Source organism: Silene latifolia, chromosome 3 (genome assembly GCF_048544455.1).
Source record: "Silene latifolia isolate original U9 population chromosome 3, ASM4854445v1, whole genome shotgun sequence".
NCBI classification, from domain to species: Eukaryota; Viridiplantae; Streptophyta; class Magnoliopsida; order Caryophyllales; family Caryophyllaceae; genus Silene; species Silene latifolia.
Window position 1 is genome coordinate 14811262 of NC_133528.1, and position 22991 is coordinate 14834252.

The 22991-nt window shown below is 38.4% G+C and overlaps 1 protein-coding gene and 1 long non-coding RNA gene across 2 annotated transcripts; both read right to left on the bottom strand.

Annotated features, from left to right (window-relative positions):
* Positions 1–475: 475 nt before the first annotated feature.
* LOC141647270 (aldehyde oxidase GLOX-like) lies at positions 476–2495 on the bottom strand. Its single transcript, XM_074455389.1, has one exon. It carries the CDS (start codon positions 2334–2336, stop codon positions 717–719), a length of 1620 nt encoding a protein of 539 aa, XP_074311490.1. The 5' UTR covers positions 2337–2495; the 3' UTR covers positions 476–716.
* Positions 2496–3701: 1206 nt separating this feature from the next.
* On the bottom strand, positions 3702–6181 carry LOC141647271 (uncharacterized). Its single transcript, XR_012545701.1, has 2 exons — positions 5911–6181; positions 3702–4246 (listed from the first exon to the last, which is right to left on the bottom strand). It is a non-coding gene; the product is annotated as an uncharacterized LOC141647271 (long non-coding RNA).
* Between the last annotated feature and the right edge of the window lie 16810 nt (positions 6182–22991).

Here is a 22991-nt window from a genome sequence, read left to right on the forward strand (position 1 = left end):
GTAAAGTTGAAAAGCTATAGGAAAAGGCTAAATAAAATAGGATTCTATTGATAACATCTACCCAATAATCATAGTTTTATTATTGTTTTAGTATGGTCAGCTACGCATTTTCTTCCAATAAGATAAATTAAAGTAGCTAAAATAAAAAGAAATATTCCCCTATAGGACCAAACATATCATTATCAACGTATACGTTAACATCACTACTCAATGCTTGCTAACAACCAACGTCCCTACACCGTTTTTGTAGTTATCATGACACCCATCACCAAACGGTAACCACGAGCATTTAGATCAGCGGATATAAATTGCTTTAACTTAACTATGAGTCTGATCTCAAGTTCGAGCATTGAAAATATAACAGTATTAAAACTCATTAGACAAAGCTTTATCACTCTTGCGATCATACCTAACTCAAATATATCCAGTCTAAATTACGGAAAGTAGGCACAAAAACAAAACACGACGCGCGTCGGCCATATCATAATAGTTTTCATTATATTAACTCTATAAACACTTCACAAAGTCGAACAATCTTCACATTTTTTTTCCTTTTCCTTTTGAAAGGAAACTTCTCTAGCTTTTAGCTAAGAAGAATAATAATGACTACACGTAAATATGGACCACATGCATATTATGTCTAACACAAATAATAAGCTACGTATATATTCTCATGAAAAGAATGTTAAAATACTCCATATCCAATATATAAGTCGTCAAACCACCAATTGAACCCATTTAGCCACACTTGGAACATTTTGGTTCACCACAAACATCATATAATAACCTGGTGGCGCCATCCTTGGACTCGGTGGCGCCACACTTTGAACTTTATAACTATTACCTCCACTAGGCACAGCTGGTCTCGTGTTCAACTTCACTAACCTTTGTCCTTGTGAAAATGAATGTGTAGCAAATGGTGCACTTGCCAAATTCACATCATTTGGTCCTACAACTGGTAATGTCACAAGTACTTCCACTTCAAATTCCTCCCCATACTTTAGTATTTGAGGCCAAGTTACAATCTCGGGTCGCAGGTTCGCCCGGTCTGGACTCAAGTACTCGGGTGAGAACGCCTCGAGTCGTAACTCTGTCGGAAACTCTGACTTAAAATTGTAGAAATAATGTGGGTTACTACCGGCGAGTAAAACCCGTCCATCAGGTAACAGATTAGCCGTAGAATGGTACATTCGAGGGACCGTCCCTGGGTTCAATACCATAAACCTTAACCCGACTGGTTCATCAGGTCGATAAAGAACCGGATTAAGACACGGGTTCGAACCTAACTCGAACCCTTGAGACCCACTTTGGGCCCCATTTATAATCAACACATCACCCGTTGGTAACATGACCATATCACCCATGATCCTAGCAAATGGCATATCCTCCATTTCCCAAACCGGGTCAACGTCCTGGGTTGCTGTAATGCGCCCACAACTACCATGCGCCGGTTCACTAGCATCCATTTTAATATACGCCCCAAACTGGGCCCCACCACATATAACAATTACCGCGGTAGAAAAATCACCTTCTAAAGCAAGCATAACCGATGATCCAGCAGATGGGTAATTTCTTGGACCGCCATCCAACGGTGGATAATTTTTTACCACTTTATTTACCTCATAATCATAAGCAACAGCTTCATTATTAGCAAAAATAAATAATTTACCGTTAGGTAAAAGATGAACATAAGGGTAAAGATTATCACCTTGCCTATCCTCCACATGACCAAGGAAAGGAAATTTTACCTCGCCTTGTTTCCTAGGAGGGTAAAACTCGACTGAATTGGCAACTTTACCCCCAACAATAATTACCGACCCGTCCGGTAAAATTTGATTGGTTGAATACCATCGACCTTTAGCCAATACAACATCGTTTAACTCCTCCCAGTCACAAGCTTCTGACGTCTCACACGGAACGAACTTTCTAATTTTGTTCCACCCGTCCATGTCACCACCAGTTTGTAAGAGGGTCCCATCAGGGAGGAATTGGCCAGATGAGCACCACGTGTCAGTTTGAATAGTCAACGGTCGTAGTGTTTTTGTTGTAGGGTCAAATAATGCTGAGTGTGCATAACAGTCGCGTTTTAATACGTTGTCGTTTTGATCGTTCCTACAGTGGTTCTTAGGTAGTAGTAACCGGGACGGACCTATGTCGGTCCGGTCTAGGAGTACCACCGTGCCATAATGTGTCACGGCCGTGTGCATGGACGCAATTCCTGCATCTGGCAAGAGTAACTCCCATGTGCCAGGCAAGTCAGCCCTTACACATGAGAGCGTAAGGAGGAGAAGGTTTAAGAGAAGATATCTGAAATTAATAATTTTGAGTTTGATCATGGCTAGAAGGAGGAAATTGATTGAAGAAATGTAATAAGTTGATAGTGGGAATATATAGTTGAAGTGCAATAATTTGAGTAAGGCAAAGGCATGAGAGTGTAGGGACAAAAGGGAGACTTTTTACTCGTGGGAGATGTTAGTACACGTACATGAACAACATGGTAGTTATATTACAACATAGGATGTACGTACTAGTCACTAGTGTAGAGTTAGTAGAAGAAGTTTCATCTATGATGAATTTCAGAAAAGTTTAAAGATTACAATTTACAATATGTCAGCTTTTGAGGTTGTTCTTTGGATTTTCATGAGAGTATATTTTTGTTTTTACTCAAATTTTGTAGATACTAACAAAATACAAGCATATACGACAATTAACATACCTAAATACGAGTAATTAACTAGTTTGTATGTGAAAATGTTAAGCACTTAACTAAATCGAAGTGAATTTAATGGAGTTGATTGGGCTATTGGTAATTTCATTTTTGCTTTTTCAACTTTTGTTATTGGTAACTGAACTGAACTGGATTTAATAGGGTTTTTGTATAAGTATACATCGTCATCTCTTATAAGGATATTGTAATTTTACATTCTTGTAAAATCTTCATTAATTGGTTTCTCACTAAGAAAATGTTCGATGATTGTGCTATTGGTTTCTCATCAAGTATCATACTCCATATACGTACATAAACTATATTTTGCCTTTACAAATGTAATATCATAAATCTTTGCTCATAAAATATGCAAAAAGTCAACTTTGAAAGCTCATATCATTTCCAAACAAAAGTTCATCAAGCAATTGCTTTAATATAAACTATTTTATCAAATGTAAACTATTTCATACTTGCCAAGCGATCATGTCTTTTAAATCGACATAAACAAACACATATGGGGTAAGGAGTATTATTTTTTGAGGTCCTTTTCGGCCAGGTTACAGCAAAATGATTAATTCATTTAAAAGGCGCCGACAAATATAACTATATAAGTATAGAAAAATAGTTTAGGCTATCAATCAGGCTATCCTATGATGTTCATAATTAAATTTAATTGCGAATTTTAAACTTTGCTTTCATATAATCTCACGTCGGTTGTAAATCGTCAATTGATATTTGTTTATATATCTAGTCCCACACTTGACACTAACCCCTCGTCATGCTTTGTAGTTTTGCATACCTTTTGGCCTAGTCAATTTTCAACATCATGATCATGGGTGATTATGAAATTGGTTGAGGTTATGTGGTTGATGACGATGCTTTTTTTTTTTGGGCAACCGTAAAAAAAAGGTATAGTCTTAGATGTTTACTTTCTGCATCTCGGTCAATTGTTATCTATGTCATTTTACACAAAGATCAATGAAAGCATATAATATATGAAATAGACCAATATATTAAAAAAAAAAGTATGTCCACTTGCTCACTCTAACCCACTTGTTCAATACATATCTAATATAGAAATATATAACAAATGAATGATACACCCAAAATAGAAATAGATAACAATTCGTCGGGACGGAGGGAGTATTATTTTTGAAAAAGGAAAAAACTAAGACCATCCCCAAGCAAGGTCACCGACTGGGTCGTGACTTTGTCGAGTCACGCTAATGACTCTTTAAACTTGGATTAACAACGTGAAATTGGTGACCTTGAACAACTCAGGGGCAACCCATGACCCTGAGTAGAGAAAATGTTAATAGTTGGTGACCTTACACGTGGCGTATTTCTATTGGTTTACAACATTAAAAAATCAAAAAAATCAAAAAAGTACAAAAAAAAATTGCAGGCTTCTCTGCTGTTCTGCTTCTCTGCTGCATAGTTGTTGCCTTTTTAGCCTTTCTTCCTTGTTTTTCTTTACGCCAACTTCCTTCCCTTTCCCCAAGTCCTCTTAAATTTTTTCATCCATAATTTTCTCAACTCCTACCATACAACCATAAATATTAATTATGTAGTAAAAATGTATGTAAAAAACAGTATAAAAGAAGAAGTAAAAAATGCAAATCAATAATATTTTTAATCTCTTACCTAAAATAAATTACAAACATAAAAAAAATATAACTCAAACACTTATATAATTCTCAATTTTCAAATATATTATGGATTTAAACGAGTTTGATTTTTCAAGTTATGCTATTGATGATTATTCAACATATCAAGACTCTCAAAATTTCGATTTAAATCAAAGTACTCCAATTCCCACTTTTACGGAATTAATTTCGGATAGCCAAAAGAATCAAAATATCGATGTTTTTGGAAATTAAATCTTGTTGTCCGAACTTCAAACTCAAGAATTTGTATCAGAAACCTCCCTTTTTTGTTCAAAAAAAAAAAATCATTAGCATCCACAAAAAATCAATCCAATTCCAAAATGGATGATCGGATTTGGACCGAAAAGGAAGAAGAAGCTCTTATGTCCGCATGGATTATGTGTAGTACCGACTCAATACTTGGAAAAAAACCAAAGAACCATCACAAGATGGAATGATGTATTTCAGCTATATGAAAAAAGTCGTACGGAAAATCAAAATCAAAATAAACTTGGGATTAGGAGTATCGAGGGAATGAAAAATCGCTATAAACGACTCAATACAGCTGTGAGTAAATGGGTTGGTTGCTACACACAAGTTCTAAATCGACCACCGGCAAGCGGCAATAACATCAACGACGACATAGAATTAGCTCAGAAATTATTTCGAAAGGTAAATAATGGTAACGATTTTACTGACTTTTATGTTTACGATAAAATCATGAGTGGTCACCCCAAGTGGAGCTTACAAAAACATCAATTTGAGCTCTCTGGAAACTCTAAGTCGGGTTCAAAAAGGTCAAGGTCGGAAATGGATTCTAGCCCTTCTAGTGTAAATGTCGGGACCCCGTCTAGTCTAAATGTTGGAACCCCGTCTAGTGTTAATGTTCCAACCCCGTCTAGTCTTAATGTCGACGCAAGTGACCGACCCGAAAGACGGGAGGCAGCTAAAAAGAAGCGGAATGGAAAAGCACCTGAGGTCGTGCCTGATTCTATGTTAAGTGCAGACGACCGAGAAATAATGGAGGGAAATAGGCTCACTACGAAAGAGCAAATTGATTTTCAGCAAAAAAGGCTTGCAGCTGATTTTGAAATCGAAAAAATTAGAATTCAAAAAATGAAAACAAAAATGGAGATGGGTTGGTTGAACACATTGCTCTCGCAACAAAATATAAACCCGAAAGATCAAGAGTTGAAGGACAAGTTAATGGACAAATATATGTCTGATATTTAGTTTATTTAATATGTTTTTTATTTTCTGCTTTTATTGTTGGTTTAATCATCAATCAGCTGAAAGATCAATATGTAACTCGCTTATTAATTATTAATTACAACAAAATTTGCAACGATGAACGATTGAACAAAATTCCAACAAGATTCCAACGATGTAACAAGTAATGTAACAAAATTCCAACAGAAAACCAATCGAAATCCAACGATGTAACAAAATTCCAACAAAATTCCCACAAGATTTCGATAATTAATTATTAATCAGAAAATAAATCAGAAAGCGGGATGAATGAAATCGATGAATGAAAACGATGTAACAAGAATTTACCTGCATGAATGAAATCGGGATGAATGAATTGATGAAATCTCCAATCAGAAAACCAATCGAAATCAAACCCAAAACGAAATAAAACCCAAATCGAAATAAAACCCAACTTTATGAATGATATAGCAATTTATGAGATAAAATCAACAATGAATGATGATATGAATGAGATTTTTGGGTTTTTTTTTTTGGGTAGATAGTTGGATAGATACTGGATAGAGATATGATGATATAGATGAATGCTAGATAGTTGGTGGGTTGGTGTAACTTTCATCGTTTTTCCTATTTTTTTTTTATTTTTTTTTTATTTTTTTTTAAGAAATTGTATTTTATGAAATACAGATGAATGATGATATGAATGCGTGGGGTTGGTGTACTTTTCATCGTTTTTATTTTATTTTTTCCTTTTTTTTTTTAAGTAATTGTATTTATATGAAAGACTTGAGTGGTATTTGTAAATAATTGTAAATGGGTTGGTGTAATTGTATTTGTAAATAATTGTAAATATTTATGTAAAAATTTATGTAAATTTTCCGATATAAAATTTACGTCAATAGAACTGATAATAGCCATTGGATTAATTATAGCCATTAGATTAGAAATATAGCCGTTGGATTGATTATAGCCATTAGATTAGAATTATAGCCGTTGGATTGATTATAGCCATTAGATTAGAAATATAGCCGTTGGATTGATTATAGCCATTCGATTAGAAATATAGCCGTTACATAAAAAACTTATATATACCCCATATGGTTGTTGAACAAAATCACTCATACATTTTCCTTCTTTCAAATCACTCTCACAAAATAACTATTAGAATGTCTAAGTCAAATTCCAATTCTGATTCATCAAACGATAATATTGTCGATCAAAATAGGCTTTCCGATTACCAATGGGAAACCGAAACCGATGAAAGATCTGAGGCTATACAAAATCTTATATCCCAACGTATGAATGAATACGTTAACAGAAGAATTCGTCAACCAAATCCTCCTCCTAGACGTCGTAGGAGAAACATTGAGAGGAATCGTGAAGAAGGTCATAACCAATTGTACAATGACTACTTTATGGATCCGGTTTATCCCGAAGAGCTATTTCGCCGCAGATTTTGCATGCACAAGCATCTATTCATGCGCATAGTTAATGCTCTATCCGCCAATGATCGCTTTTTCCAACAAAGGGTCGGCGGTAATGGGAGACCTAGTTTCTCACCATTACAGAGATGCACGGCTGCTTTAAGAGTTCTAGCATATGGTACTTCTACCGATTCAGTAGATGAATATTTGCGTATGAGCGATACATCCATCAGGGACTCTCTTAGATTGTTCGTCGAAGGTGTAATCAGCTGCTTTGGGAACGAGTATCTACGCAGACCCAACCCTCAAGATTTAGGAAGGTTACTTCATATAGGGCAAGCTCGTGGATTTCCTGGTATGTTGGGTAGCATTGACTGCATGCATTGGGAGTGGAAAAATTGTCCCACAGCATGGGCGGGACAATATGCCGGGAGAAGTTCAAAGCCAACGGTCATTTTGGAAACGGTCGCTTCGTACGATTTATGGATATGGCATGCCTTTTTCGGCACACCAGGTTCGCTTAATGATATTAATGTTCTTGAACGTTCTCCACTCTTTAATGACGTTTTAGAAGAATCTTCCCCACCTGTTAATTTTTCGGTTAATGGTACGGACTATAATATGGGATATTATCTTGCTGATGGTATATATCCTGGTTGGGCAACATTTGTTAAAACAATTAATGCGCCACAAATTCAAAAGCATAAGTTATTTGCAGATCGACAAGAGAGTTGTCGAAAAGATGTGGAACGTGCTTTTGGCGTCCTACAAGCTCGATTTGCGTTCATCAAACGCCCTTATCTTCTTTGGGATCGAGCTAATATGGGGAAGGTTCTTATGGCTTGTATTATTATGCATAATATGATAGTTGAAGATGAAAGAGAAACTTATCTTAACTATGAAAACATAATCGCAGAGTTCAAAGAAGATAATCCGACTTCAGCTAGTGATGATCCATATGAATATCATCGTCTTAGAAGATCGCCTCAAGAACGATTCATAGAAATTCATGGTGAGATTCGTGATCGTGCCACTCATAACGCTCTGAAAAATGATCTCATTGAGCATATTTGGCAAAACTTCCGTAACTCGAATTAGTTTAGAATGCATTTTTTTTATTTCGTAGTATTTAATGTTTTTCAAGATCGTGTTTTTTTTAATTATGTATGCGGTTTTTTTATATGTTGACTCATGCTTTCAATAAATTTTATTTATTGCCAATAATTTTTTTTAATGTACACTATCAAATTAATTTACTTAGCATATTTGAGTAGAATTTATTTTAAAAATGAAAAGAATAACTTAATTGTAGTATGTTATTAAATAATAATTGTAAAAGTAAGAGAGAGGTTTTGGTGGGGGTAGTGAATGTGGTAAATGATTGGAAATATTGGAAAGTGGAAAAATGATTGGGTTGGTGACCCAAGTCGTGACCTTCTGCTTGGGAGGGTGAAAGTGGGTCAAGATTAATAAGGTGCGATTAAGAGGAAAATTTTTGGTGACCCGATTAAGGCGACCTTCTGCTTGGGGATGGTCTAATAGCTGTCTTATGCAAAGATTGAGACGGTTTGATAGTATTTGCATTGATGAATTAATGAATACAAAGTACAAGTATATATAGCTACAAAGCTAATAACTAAAGCCTAAAGACTAGTTAACAAGCACTAGAAAATAGGATACAAATGACAAAATAACAGAAGAGTAAAAATAGGAGTATTAATGCAGAGGACTCGAGTTTGTTGTTGTTTGTGGACTCGATTTTGGTATACGATGTTGGCTTGGTTTTAGCTAGTCTTGACACGCTCTCGCAAGATGGACGGTCGTAGAGTAAAACCAATCTTGGAAGCAAGGGATGTGAAGCGTGGTTTGGCCAACGGTTTTGTAAGTGTATCAACCAGTTGATCATCATCGTTGACATGTTGGATTATAATGGTGCCCAATTGTACTTGTTCCCGAATAAAGTGAAATGCAAGATCTAGATGCTTCATTCTTGAATGAAATATAAGGTTAGCCGAGTAATTTGTAACTCCCAAATTATCACAAAATATAACTAGACCATTAGGTAATGTAATGTTGAGTTCAGAGATAAGCGACTTTAACCAAAACATTTTCGAAGTGGTATCGGCAATAGTACGAAGGAGTGGCATGACCGTGATAATGCGCACTGCTTCTTAAATGACCATGAGATAGGATTGTGACCAATGAGTGGGATGAATTGAAGAAAAAAATATTGTTGTCATCTCGCACTTTTGAGTTATCTTCAGATGACATGGTGGCATAATATCCATATGTTTGTGAAATGTTTTACTAATTTAGTGCTTCATTTTGGTAACACATCTACGTCTAGAGTTGAGTCTGCTCATGCTCAATTGAAGATGTGGTTAGGATCAGCTGAACTTACTCTTGACAGTCTATGGAAACGGGCTGATGTTATAATGCACAGGAATATATTTTCAATGTTGAAGGGAAGAGTGTCGGCGACCGATATTTAAGCAATGCAAGTGTAATATAATCGTAGGACTGACCTGGATTATTATTTGGAGGACAATTGTGATTGCACTATATGGAGTACCATAGGTTGTTGTGTGCTTGTTAGTTACATAGAGCTTTCCATGAAGGTAGAAGAATCAATTCTCAAGGTTAGCCTACACGGAATCCAGTCATCGTCATTCTAGCCTTAATGCTTTTATGGAGGAACTTTTCGATGAAGTTCGAAATTCCCACCGATCCACCATTCAGTCCAAAGAGATGTTATTGAGACACTATTCAGTAAGCTGTTTCCCGAGGACGAATATGTAAATAAAATATATTTTACGTACCGTAGTTGGAAAATGGGACCTGGCAACGAGCATCTGATCATATCGCGAGGAACGTTCATCACATAAGGATGCAAATGTGAAACAAACCACTCAATATACCTTTTCACATAAGCATGTGGTTGGTGAGCGGGTAATCACAACTTGACCAGATGTGCCTTGTGCATTGCCCAATTATTCCAAGTGTAGTCCAAATACACACCATTATACTGCACATCATAGGCAATCGAGTTAAATGGACGGTAAGCCTTGTCAGGTTGTGTCATGAGGGTCGGGATGGTCTGCATGTACCCAAACTGTCGAAGATATCGATCTAGCTGGTAGGGCTCAACAATATTAATAAATATCAGCAACCCATGGTAAAGACTACGCGGGTGCTCCATCTCGGGAGGGTCAGGGTACAGTCTCCAAGCTATCGACTCAACTGGTATCATATCAAGCTGCTCTCGATAGGAGATCAAGGCTCTTCTCGCCTCACGTTGTGGTACCGTACTAGTAGATCACAACGAAGCCTTAGGTGCACCAGGAAGGGTCACCAAAGTGGCCATTGGCCTAAATGAGGAGAAGTACTCAGAGATCCAAGCTTGCAACAAGGTTAAACAACCGCACGAACCTTTACAATCAGCCCTCGTCGCAATCCCCAACTGCCTATATAGATAAGCCACTGTGTCGGCATCCCAAGCGTACCCACCAACACTACCAACAGCTCTAAGTATCGGGAATGTGTTTGCCCGAATCCTATCAAAGGCGGGGTATCTTAATTAAAGACAAACAAATAATTGAATATAAACTAGTCATATAAATTCAGTTCAGTTCAATCCGATCAGTTTTTACACTAAGGCCCTGTTCTTTTGGACTTAATTTCAGTTCTAATAAGTTGAGTTCAGATTCGATTTAGCTCCATTGATTCGATTCGATTCAACACAATTGATTCGATTCGATTCGATTCAGATCGACGATCGATTTGATTGATTAAGTTAAGTTCAGTTCATATTAGTTTATTTCAACATTACTATTATTATTCTTATTGATATCATTATCATTATTATTATTATATTAATATATTTACTATTGTTATTATTATTATTATTATTATTATATTATTATTATTTTTATATTTATTATATTACTATTATATTTATTAATAATTAATTCGTATTGTTTATATTATTATATTTAAATTTAATACATTTATTATTATTATTATTATTATTTTATTATTATATTCATTATTAATATTATTCATAACATATTTATTATTATTATTATATTTAATATTATTATATTAATAAGTTATTATTTTATATTTATTATTTTATTAATATACTCATTATTATTAATATTATTAATCACATATTTATTATTATTATTATTATTATTATTATTATTATTATTATTATTATTATTATGTTAATAAGTTATTATATTAGAACTATTATTATTATTATTATTATATTATTATTATTATTTATTTTTTAGTTATTATTATTATTAATATATTATATTATTATTAATAATTTTATCATTTATATTACTAATATATTATTATTATTACTATTACTATATTTATTATTATATTAATATTTTATTTTTTATATATCTTATTCGATTATTATTATTAGATTATATTAATATATTATTATTTTTGATGAATAATATTATAATAATATTTATTATTATTATTATTGGTATTATTTTTATTATAATATTTATTATTATTATTATTATTATAATTTTTTTATTATTATTATTTGATTGATTGATTGATCGATTTGATTGATTCGATTCAGCTCCATTAAGTTGTTTACATTGGATTCGATTGAGACAATTTCAGTCCAAAAAACAGGGTTCTTTCTCGCTTTTTTTTTAGAGCCGAAATGAAAGCTGAATCGAATCGAATCGAATGGAGAGCTGAATCGGATGAGCCGAATCGAATCGAATCGAACTAATTCGAATCGAATCGAATGAAGTGAATTGAATCGAATCGAATGGAGTGAATTGAACTAAAGCGATTGAGTGAATCAACCAAAATAATAATAATAATAATAATAGTAGTAGTAGTAGTAGTAGTAGTAGTAGTAGTAGTAGTAGTAGTAGTAGTAGTAGTAGTAGTAGTAGTAGTAGTAGTAGTAGTAGTAGTAGTAGTAGTAGTAGTAGTAGTAGTAGTAGTAGTAGTAGTAGTAGTAGTAGTAGTAGTAGTAGTAGTAGTAGTAGTAGTAGTAGAGAGGGGGAGGGGCGATTTCACGATTCCACAGGCGATTCCTCAGGTGATCCTTGATTGCCGCTCTTTTCTCCGTCACCCCCATTGACGTCTCACGCCAGCCATCCCTTCGTCGGTGTCTGTCGTCTTTCTTGGTGTCGATCGGCTGTTTAGGGTTGTTTGTGTGATTAGGGCATCGTTTTCTTGGTTTAGGGCATCGGGTTTCTGGGTTTTTCTTCCACCGTTGGCTGCCAACAACCACCCCACGTCGACCATTAGACCTCTTGTCGCCGGTCAGGGGCTGTTGTTGTGGATTGTTCACACGGTGGTTCTTTGTTGTGAAGGGAGCGTGTGTTGTGTCGTCTTTCAGGGGTAATTGTCGCCTGTTTTGCGGCTTTTGTCGACTTGCGCCGTCACCAGTTGGCCATCAGACCTCAAGTCGCCGGTCATTTTGGTGGGGGCTGACGGCACTGCATTGGGTTTCCTTCCACCGGTGAGTGTTTTAGTTTCCTATCATTTTTTTTTTATTTCTCCTTCTTCTTTTCGCACTGTTTGTTGCTTTGCTGCGGTGGTCCGGTGTTCCTGCCAGTGACCGACCACTGCCGCCTCTGCCACTGCCTTGGTTGTGTGGGTTCAGGTTGTAGTGGGTGTTGCGGTTCGTGTGGTGTGGAGTTTCGGGTTGTGTGGGTGTTGGGCCGTTTGTCAACAGCTACGGTGTGGTTTGTTGGTGGTGGTCCTCAGCTGTTCAACGCCGTCGTGTGCGAGGAAGGGTGTTGGGTTTTGTTGTCCTTTCATGCCTGAGCTAGTACGGTACCATTGTACATTTTCGGGTATTCATTCGTGTTCGGATGGTTTCGGTAAAGGCCTGACTAAGGCGGCTTGGCAGAAACATTTACAGGACCGACATTGTCATGATGGTGCGTTGGACCTTACGCGTCAGACTCTTGCTAATAGTTTGACTGTTTATTCTAATGCGGAGAGTTCTTTGAGATGGATGGGGCTCTGGTTGTGTGGGGCATGTTTTAAAACCCGTACTGTTAGAGCTAGATGTCGGCATAGTCGGGGTGATATTGCGATGCATCCAGAGTGTGTTGATGGCCTCTACACCTTCCATATTCATGGTATTCCGAGACCTTTGGCTCGTTTTGGACTACATCTTAATGTCTCCAAGACGGAGGTCTTTTGGCCTGTTGAGGATCCTCGGAGTCGGCTTCCTGGGGTTTTCCCACCTTCTATTTCTCAGCCATTGCGTGGTGTTACAGTTTTGGGTGGACCTGTCAGTACTTGTCCTGGTTTTAGCAGTGAGATTGTGGCGAAAAGAGTAACTAAGACCATTGAGCTTATGGACTTGGTTGCGAGGATTGAGGACCCGCAGTGTGAGTTGCCTCTACTTCGAGCTTGTACTGGTATTTCTAAACTCTATTTCTCACTTCGTACTTGCTCCTCTAGTGTTTTTGGGTCAGTCCATCTTCCTTTTGATGTCGCTCTTCGTTCCAGCTTGGAACGTATTGTCACCGCGTCTGGGCCGGGTTTTAGAGATTGGCAGTGGCGCCTTGCTACTTTCCCTTTTCACTTTGGTGGTCTTCGTGTCTATGCGGCGGGAGATGTTTTATTCTGTGCTTTTATTGCGTCCCGTTTGTAGGCTGAGCTCCTTGGCCCTTCTAGTATTGTAGTTGTTGGCCCTAATTTTGATGATGTCGCGCGGGTGTTTACTGTGACTACAAGTTCTGGTATCTTAGGCAACCCTAGTGAAATTGCTGCCCCCAAACTTATGAAGAAATTGGCAGACATTTATTTCGCGACGGTTGCTGCTGCCTCAGAGTCTGTTTTCTCGACACCACGCCAGCTTGCTTTATGGCAGTCTCAGCAGGGGTCTCACTCCTCTGATTGGTTACGTGCGGTTCCTATCTCGGGGTTGGGTCAAACTATGAACGGGAGGACTTACCGTTGTGTGCTTGGGTATCGTCTGGGTGTTCCGTTATTCACGGTATCTAGGCCCTGCCCTGCTTGCTCTCGGGTTTTTGTTGAGGATGTTTTTGGGGACCATGCTGTTTCTTGTGCTGGTACTGTGGGCGTTAAGCATCGGCATAACCTCGTCCGGGACACTCTTTTCGACATCTGTTATAGATCTGGTATTACTGCGGGAAATGAGGTTGATATTGGTTTGGTTGATGGGCATGGTGGCTCTCTTCGTCCTGCGGATTTGCTGCTTTATTCTTGGGACAGAGGGCAGGATGTGTGCGTTGACTTGACTGGGTCTTCTCCTTTGACTCAGACTGGGATGACGGATTTTGTGCCTGACCGAGTTGTCCCTGATGCTGCTCAGCGTAAATGTGCTAAGTACGGGGGTTTGTCTGCGGCAGCGGGTTATGGTTTCCTTTCTTTCTCTTTCTCTTCACTTGGGGAGCTAGGTTCGGATGCTGTTGCCTTGCTCAAGCGGATCCGGAAATTCTCGGTATCTCAGGATGCGGGGGTTCGGGTGACCGCTTACATTTTTACTAGACTTAGCTTTGCTGTTGCTAAGGGTGTGGGAGCCCAGATTGTCTCTCGATTCCCCACCAATTTCATGTAAATTTTTATTTTCATTTTTTAATGAAAGCTGCGCGCATCCTTTTTATTAAAAAAAAATAAAAAATAAAATAATAATAATAATAATAATAATAATAATAATAATAATAATAATAATAAGTGATGCGTGTCTAAAATATGATGTTTCACACTTTATTCTACACGCATTTCAGAGCTCAAATGTGCAATATATGCCATTATTTCCCTATTTTCCTCTACTTTCGTGTTTTTGTCCATTATTGCAGAAATATGAAGAATTGAGCGGAAATCGAGCCGAATCCGTCCCTAAGTACTTAGCATTGCATTTGACATGGAGTATTGACTCGAGGAATGAGCTTGGTGCGCGTTTCAATGCCTAAAGATAGCAAAAGAAAGGGTGTGTACGAGTTTAAGAAGCAAAGAAGTGCTTCTCGACATTGCAGCCTGATTCAGATGGCCATATCTCGAGTTCTAGACCTGATAATCGAGTGATTCCAACTGGAGGTGAAAGCTTATCCTCTTAACTTTCCAACGCCGCGTAGAACGCTTGATTTGACCAAGTAACGAAGAAATGGCAGCTGTTTTAAGATCGGTGCGCTGCGCAGAATCGTCGAATGCTATTCTCAGACAAAGACTCTTGGTCGATCGATCGCCCAAGTGGTCGATCGACCACCCCACGGGTTCCAGTAGCTACTGTTCGCTGCTACTTAGTCGATCGACTGATGCTTATGGTCGATCGACTGAACAACGGGTCTGACGCAAAATAAAAGATCGAGAATAAGGAAGCCCAATATATATTAGGTTTAGGAATAATGTTACGTGAGATTTCTATATAACGTAACCTGACATCCAGTTTTATACATTCATTTTTTTAGAGAAATACTTAGGGTTCGATATTAAGTTTTGCATTAGGATACATAATCAATCAATAAAATTACTTTCGCATCCGGTTTTGATCTCTATTCTTGCTTCCTATCGGTATCTTTCTGTTCTTTATTTCAGTTTATTACTTTAATTCGTAGTGTAGAATTGCTAGTGAGGATTCCCAAAGCCGTATTATTGATTCATGTTAATTACTTGTCTAATTATTTCAATTATGTATTCTTATGCTTTAGTTCCGAATTATATTGTTGTTATCACTGTTAGTATGTGTAGCTAAATCACCCTTTGCTAGGATGTAGGGGATCTATGGCGTAGATGGCATTAGAATAGGCGACCTCGCATTAGGGCTTGGTCGATCGACTGGAGTAGCTGGTCGATCGACTGAGTCGGTTGGTCGATCGACTGGGGTAGCTGGTCGATCGACTGACTTCGTGTTTGATTTGCTTCGTTTGAATCGTTAAGTGCAATATCTATCAATGAGACCTAGCGGAGACTTGTTAGATGCTTAGTTCTGACCAACCTGTAGATCGAAAGATAGGGAAGGACTTAGATTAACGATTTAAGACGGCTAGATTGCTAGATCGAAAGATAATGTAATTTAGTTTGCATTAAGAATCATTAGTCAAGAACGAGAGTTAGTATTAATGAGACTTAGGGATTAGTAGCATAGGCCGAGAGGTAGTTACTAATTAACATGGACCGAGAGGACTTGTTTTCCCCATCACCCACGACTGTATTTCGAGACTTACCTAGACTTGTGTGCCATCGTAGCTGTAGTGACCCGATCATCTTAGCTCCTTTTTATCATTAGTTTACATCTATTTTTGTTATTTGCCCTTTTATTTTCGCATTTAGACTTAGATTCTTTCCCTATAAAAACCCCCACAATTGTTACCGATAGACTGAAATAAAAGCAACTATAACTCCCCCGCCTCTCTGTGGTTCGACCCTGTTACCACTAGCCTAGGTTAGTTTTAATAGGAATTATAAATCTTATTTTTGGTACTCACAACGACGGGTATCAAATTTTGGCGCCGTTCGGGAGGGAGGCGCGCTAGTTTTAGTTGTTTTTTATTTTAGTCGTGTTTAGCCTCAAGGGAAGACCGAGTACCTTGAGGCGTTCTTACCATTTCCTCTAGTGTTGTTTTGTTAGGTCCTACTGGTCCTATCTACAAGATTTCAGAGGGTGCACCCATGTTCCATTCTCGTGAACAAGCAGGTCTTTGTTTTGTGAGAGATGCGGCGGAGCGGGACACACACCGATGCATGCGGGCACCCTAAGGAGAAGATGATCGCTTTTCATCAACTTCAGCTCGACAATTCGTATAATTACGCTCCTACTTCACCGCATCAACCATATGAGCCTCCAAATGAAGCCCCACCACCATCCACTCCGTCACAAAGAAGAGTTGAAAAACGAAGTTGCAGAGTTGACGAGTCTAGTGCAGTTGCTTATGGTGGAGGTACAGAAAAGCAATGCGGCGAATCAGGTCTTAATCGCGGAAGCCGATATCTCATATTGCAACATTGGATCAAAATGCGGTGAGATACCGAGTCAATTTCACTTTCTAAATCAGCGTATTGAGACCGTACATGCAATGACGCTGAGGAGCGGGTCCGCTCTTGATGGACCTAAGAAAGCTGCTGGAAAAGGAAAGAAGAAAAAGGGCGAGAAGAAGACGGACAAAGAAGCGATTCCGGTCGATCGACCGCATCACCTAGTCGATCGACCACCCGCGATCCTCGGTGATACCTTCCGATCTCTCTGTTCATTCGGAAAAGAAGAAATCGATCGATCGACCGACCACACCGGTCGATCGATCGATGATGATGCTTCTGATGATGAGCCAATTCGTCCTCCAATGCCGATAACTTGAGGGATTTCTTGTTTCGGGATGAGACGACTCCGAATTTATTGAGGCAAGACCCCGAGTGCTTTGATGGGTCCGTTCCAATTCCAAAGTATGATCCTACGATGATTAATGGTTCATTCCCGAGACGGTCGAAGATGGGTCAAGTTACAACAAAGACAAAGTAGTGGATTTTCGGCCTAAGTCCACTGATGCCAGTGTGAGAGACCTAGAAGAGAGGGCAAAGCTACTTCTGACAGCCCCTTATCCAGAAAGACTAGTGCCGACCAAAGATGAGGTAACATTCGATAAATTTAAAGATGTCGTGCGTAGTCTTAATGTGCAAATACCTTTCTTAGAGCTAGTTAATCAAATACCTGCATACATGAAGTTTATGAAGCAGTTGCTAGCTAAGAAGAGGTCTTTGAATGTTGTGGAGTCGGTGCATTTAATCAAGAGTCTAGTTCGTACTTAACTCACACCGCTACTCATAAACCGTCCGACCTGTAGTAGTTTCTCCGTCCCCGCAATATTGGTACCTTCTCAATCGAGAAGGCATTATGTGATTTAGGGGCTAGTGTCAGTGTTATGCCTTTGAGTCTGGCTAAGAAGTTGAGATTGACTAGATTTGCCATTACCGACATGATGTGCAAATGGTCGACCGTTCTGCGATTCCAAGAGGGGTCTTAGAGAATGTGCCTGTTCAAATTGAAAAGTTCTTTTTTCCTGTTGACTTTGTTGTTTTGGATATTCCTGAAGATGTCAACACCCCAATTATTTTGGGACGACCGTTTTTGCACACTGCTGGTGCCATAATTGATGTAGGGGAAAGAACTTTGAAATTTAAGGTAGGGAAGCATTCTATTATGTTTGCCCAGTCCCCTAGGAAGAAAGACCCCATGTGGCCCATGACCTGTAATATGATTTCTGAAAAGAAATCTTATTTTGTGCTTTCTGACATTCCCACTTCCTTACCTGTACCTATTCCTGTTATGACACCTCCGCCCCAGATTGGGAGCAATATGGAGGACAATTCTCTTGTTTTGAATGTTGCAGGAACCGGTTTGGGGAAGGAAGAACCGCTCGCTACTCCAGCTGTGAAGGAGCCCATTGTTCAGAGAGGCGGTTTGGGATGTTTGAGCTATGCAACTGACGAGGAGCCAGATGAGGAGCCCAAGAAGAAGGAGCCAGTCAAAATCTCGGAGTCGGATATTGAGTGTGAGGAGCTAGGAGATGATGGCCATGCTTGGGAGGATGCTAGAGATGATCCATTGAGCATCCCAGTTGGAGTAGAGTGGAGCCCAGCTTCTGAGATGAGCACTGCGGAAGCTACTTCATGTAGACAGAAGCCTTGGTCGGAGATTTTCCGTAGTTTCCGTTGATCTATGCGTTTCTTAGACTTTTTAAAGACTCTTTACTGCTTTAGACTTTTTATTGCTTTTGTGTGCGCGAAACTTCGCATTTTAATTCCCTTGCTTAGGATTTTTAAGTACTCTAGACTTTATTCTGGGTTTTGCGCAATTTTGGGCGCGTATTATTGTGCATTTGCAGGTATTTAGAGCTTGTTAGCTCAAATCATTGAGCAATTACGAAGAAATAAGACGCTGCAGTTGAGTGTTTTCGATCGATCGATCGATCGATTGTATGGTCGATCGATCGATTTGGTGTGTTTACAGGAGCTACTGTTCACGCCCACCTGGTCGATCGACTAGGTTAAGTGGTCGATCGACCACCACTCTTTCGCTATTTTCATTCACGACCTCTCCCCTGCTGTGTTTGGTCGATATGCGGACCTAAGGGAGTCTTCTACTCCACTTTATTTTCCGTCAAATTATCTATTTCTTCTATTGTCTCATTTGTGCACAATTTTTTCCGCTTTAAAATTGTTTTCTCGGTTTTATGCGCGGTATCTTTTGTTTGTCTTTTTAGGTACCTATGGTAGCACTGCTGGCTACTGAAACCTCCTAGCTCACGCTGGTTTGGGGAGGTTTCCTTTTGCTGCGCTTAAAGTCTTGTGAGTTCCTGATTTCTTCTTCATGTCTTGTTTATTTATTTCCCGCAAAATCTCATTTCCTTTTGCTTTCATTACATGATTTTGCACAATGGGGACATTGTGCGATTTGGTTTGGGGAAGGGTTTTGCGTCGCATATCATTTGCTTGCATTCACGTTTACATTTTGTTTTGCATTGTTGTTTCATTTCTTATATATACAGAAAATTCAAAAAAAAAAAAAAAAAAAAAAAAATTTGAAAAATTTCAAAAAATTCAAAAAAATGCACGTTTATTTTAGCATATAGGTCGAGTCGGAACGGTAGTATTTCTATGATGATTTTGCATTTGCACCTGTTTCGCTTGAGCCTTGCTAGATTAACATGTTATTAGTAGAATCATATATGCATAGTCTACGAGTTTTCGTTAATTATTTGCTGAACTTGAAACTTGACTTAGAATTTTGGCAACCTACATCATATTTCTGAGACTTAGAGCCTATAACTGGTGTCATCTATGACCGGTTTATTTAGGAATGTGATTAGTACTCCTTATGAGACATGTTACATAAATGTGCATAAATATGAATTTGATCTACTTAATACCTGTATGCATTCGGTTTGTGGTTTGTTGACACATGTGGTAGAGGTTTCCCTTTTCTTATTTTGCCCATGAACCCCTCATAGCCAAATTTAGCCTCTTTTGTCCCATAAACTACAGTCTAAAATTAGCCTACCTTATCCGAGCTAGTACTTGTATTTTTGGGAATATTTTATTGCGATTTGGTTATAAGCTCATTTTGAGATGATGTTGGGAAGATGAAAGAAAAAAAGGAAGAAAAGGAAGAAAAAAATAGAAAAGAAAAAAAAAGAGGAGAAAAATGATTCGAAAAAGAAAGAAAAGAAAAAAGAAACGATGCTGTAGAAGCTGGTCGATCGACTGCTCCACATGGTCGATCGACTGCATCCCGAGAAAAATAAAAATCGAAAAAATCACATGTTTCAATTATTACGATTTGGTGATTTTCACTCCCATGTTCTCATTTATATTATTTGGGGAGTTAACTTTTATGGAGGTTGTGAGCTTTGTGCCTTGAATTGGCACCGTCTTGTATCATTTACATTGAGTTTGAAGTTGGGATTCGCTTATAGTTTGGATTGAAGTTACTAGCTTGGCTTATTACTCCTCATATCCAAATTCTTTTTAGCCCTTCTTACCCATTACCTCACATATCCATATTTACATCGGCATGTGTCATGGTCATCTGTTTGGTTGGAATGCATATGTACGGTTGTAGGGATTATTTTCATATTAGATTGCAGGCATGTTCTTATAGGTCGTAGTTAGGTGAGAGTCACTACAAAATTAATTCTTTCTATCTTACATATATTCACCTGTACCTATTGAGTGATTTGAGCGACCCGTGAGAGTCCAATTTGATAAGTCTCTACAGTTAATGGTTCGGCATGTCTTTGACGACATCATAACTCGTTTGCATGATTCATATTGCTAATTGATTGTTAGTTGTGCATTAAATTGGTTTAGGCTTTACAGTTTGCATTTCGCTCTGAGATTGAACTCGTTCCATTAGGTTTTAGGATCGAGTCTAGTTCTTGCTTGGGGACAAGCAAGGTTTGGTTTGGGGAGATTTGATGCGTGTCTAAAATATGATGTTTCACACTTTATTCTACACGCATTTCAGAGCTCAAATGTGCAATATATGCCATTATTTCCCTATTTTCCTCTACTTTCGTGTTTTTGTCCATTATTGCAGAAATATGAAGAATTGAGCGGAAATCGAGCCGAATCCGTCCCTAATTACTTAGCATTGCATTTGACATGGAGTATTGACTCGAGGAATGAGCTTGGTGCGCGTTTCAATGCCTAAAGATAGCAAAAGAAAGGGTGTGTACGAGTTTAAGAAGTGCTTCTCGACATTGCAGCCTGATTCAGATGGCCATATCTCGAGTTCTAGACCTGATAATCGAGTGATTCCAACTGGAGGTGAAAGCTTATCCTCTTAACTTTCCAACGCCGCGTAGAACGCTTGATTTGACCAAGTAACGAAGAAATGACAGCTGTTTTAATATCGGTGCGCGCTGCAGGAATCGTCAGAATGCTATTCTCAGACAAAGACTCTTGGTCGATCGATCGCCCAAGTGGTCGATCGACCACCCCACGGGTTCCAGTAGCTACTGTTTTTGCTACTTAGTCGATCGATCGATGCTTATGGTCGATCGATGAACAACGGGTCCGACGCAAAATAAAAGATCGAGAATAAGGAAGCCCAATATATATTAGGTTTAGGAATAATGTTACGTGAGATTTCTATATAACGTAACCTGACATCCAGTTTTATACATTCATTTTTTTAGAGAAATACTTAGGGTTCGATATTAAGTTTTGCATTAGGATACATAATCAATCAATAAAATTACTTTCGCATCCGGTTTTGATCTCTATTCTTGCTTCCTATCGGTATCTTTCTGTTCTTTATTTTGAGGTTTATTACTTTAATTCGTAGTGTAGAATTGCTAGTGAGGATTCCCAAAGCCGTATTATTGATTCATGTTAATTACTTGTCTAATTATTTCAATTATGTATTCTTATGCTTTAGTTCCGAATTATATTGTTGTTATCACTGTTAGTATGTGTAGCTAAATCACCCTTTGCTAGGATGTAGGGGATCTATGGCGTAGATGGCATTAGAATAGGCGACCTCGCATTAGGGCTTGGTCGATCGACCGAGTAGGTGGTCGATCGATCGAGTCGGTTGGTCGATCGATCAGGGTAGCTGGTCGATCGATCGACTTCGTGTTTGATTTGCTTCGTTTGAATCGTTAAGTGCAATATCTATCAATGAGACCTAGCGGAGACTTGTTAGATGCTTAGTTCACCAACCCTTTGTAGATCGAAAGATAGGGAAGGACTTAGATTAACGATTTAAGACGGCTAGATTGCTAGATCGAAAGATAATGTAATTTAGTTTGCATTAAGAATCATTAGTCAAGAACGAGAGTTAGTATTAATGAGACTTAGGGATTAGTAGCATAGGCCGAGAGGTAGTTACTAATTAACATGGACCGAGAGGACTTGTTTTCCCCATCACCCACGACTGTATTTCGAGACTTACCTAGACTTGTGTGCCATCGTAGCTGTAGTGACCCGATCATCTTAGCTCCTTTTTATCATTAGTTTACATCTATTTTTGTTATTTGCCCTTTTATTTTCGCATTTAGACTTAGATTCTTTCCCTATAAAAACCCCCACAATTGTTACCGATAGACTGAAATAAAAGCAACTATAACTCCCCCGCCTCTCTGTGGTTCGACCCTGTTACCACTAGCCTAGGTTAGTTTTAATAGGAATTATAAATCTTATTTTTGGTACTCACAACGACGGGTATCAAATTTTGGCGCCGTTGCCGGGGAGGCAGCGCTAGTTTTAGTTGTTTTTTATTTTAGTCTGTGTTTAGCCTCAAGGGAAGACTGAGTACCTTGAGGCAGTTCTTACCATTTCCTCTAGTGTTGTTTTGTTAGGTCCTACAGGTCCTATCTACAGTACTTCAGGAGGGTGCACCCATGTTCCATTCTCAGGAACAGCAGGTGCTGTTTTGTGAGAGATGCGGCGGAGCGGGACACACACCTGATGCATGCGGGCACCCTAAGGAGAAGATGATCGCTTTTCATCAACTTCAGCTCGACAATTCGTATAATTACG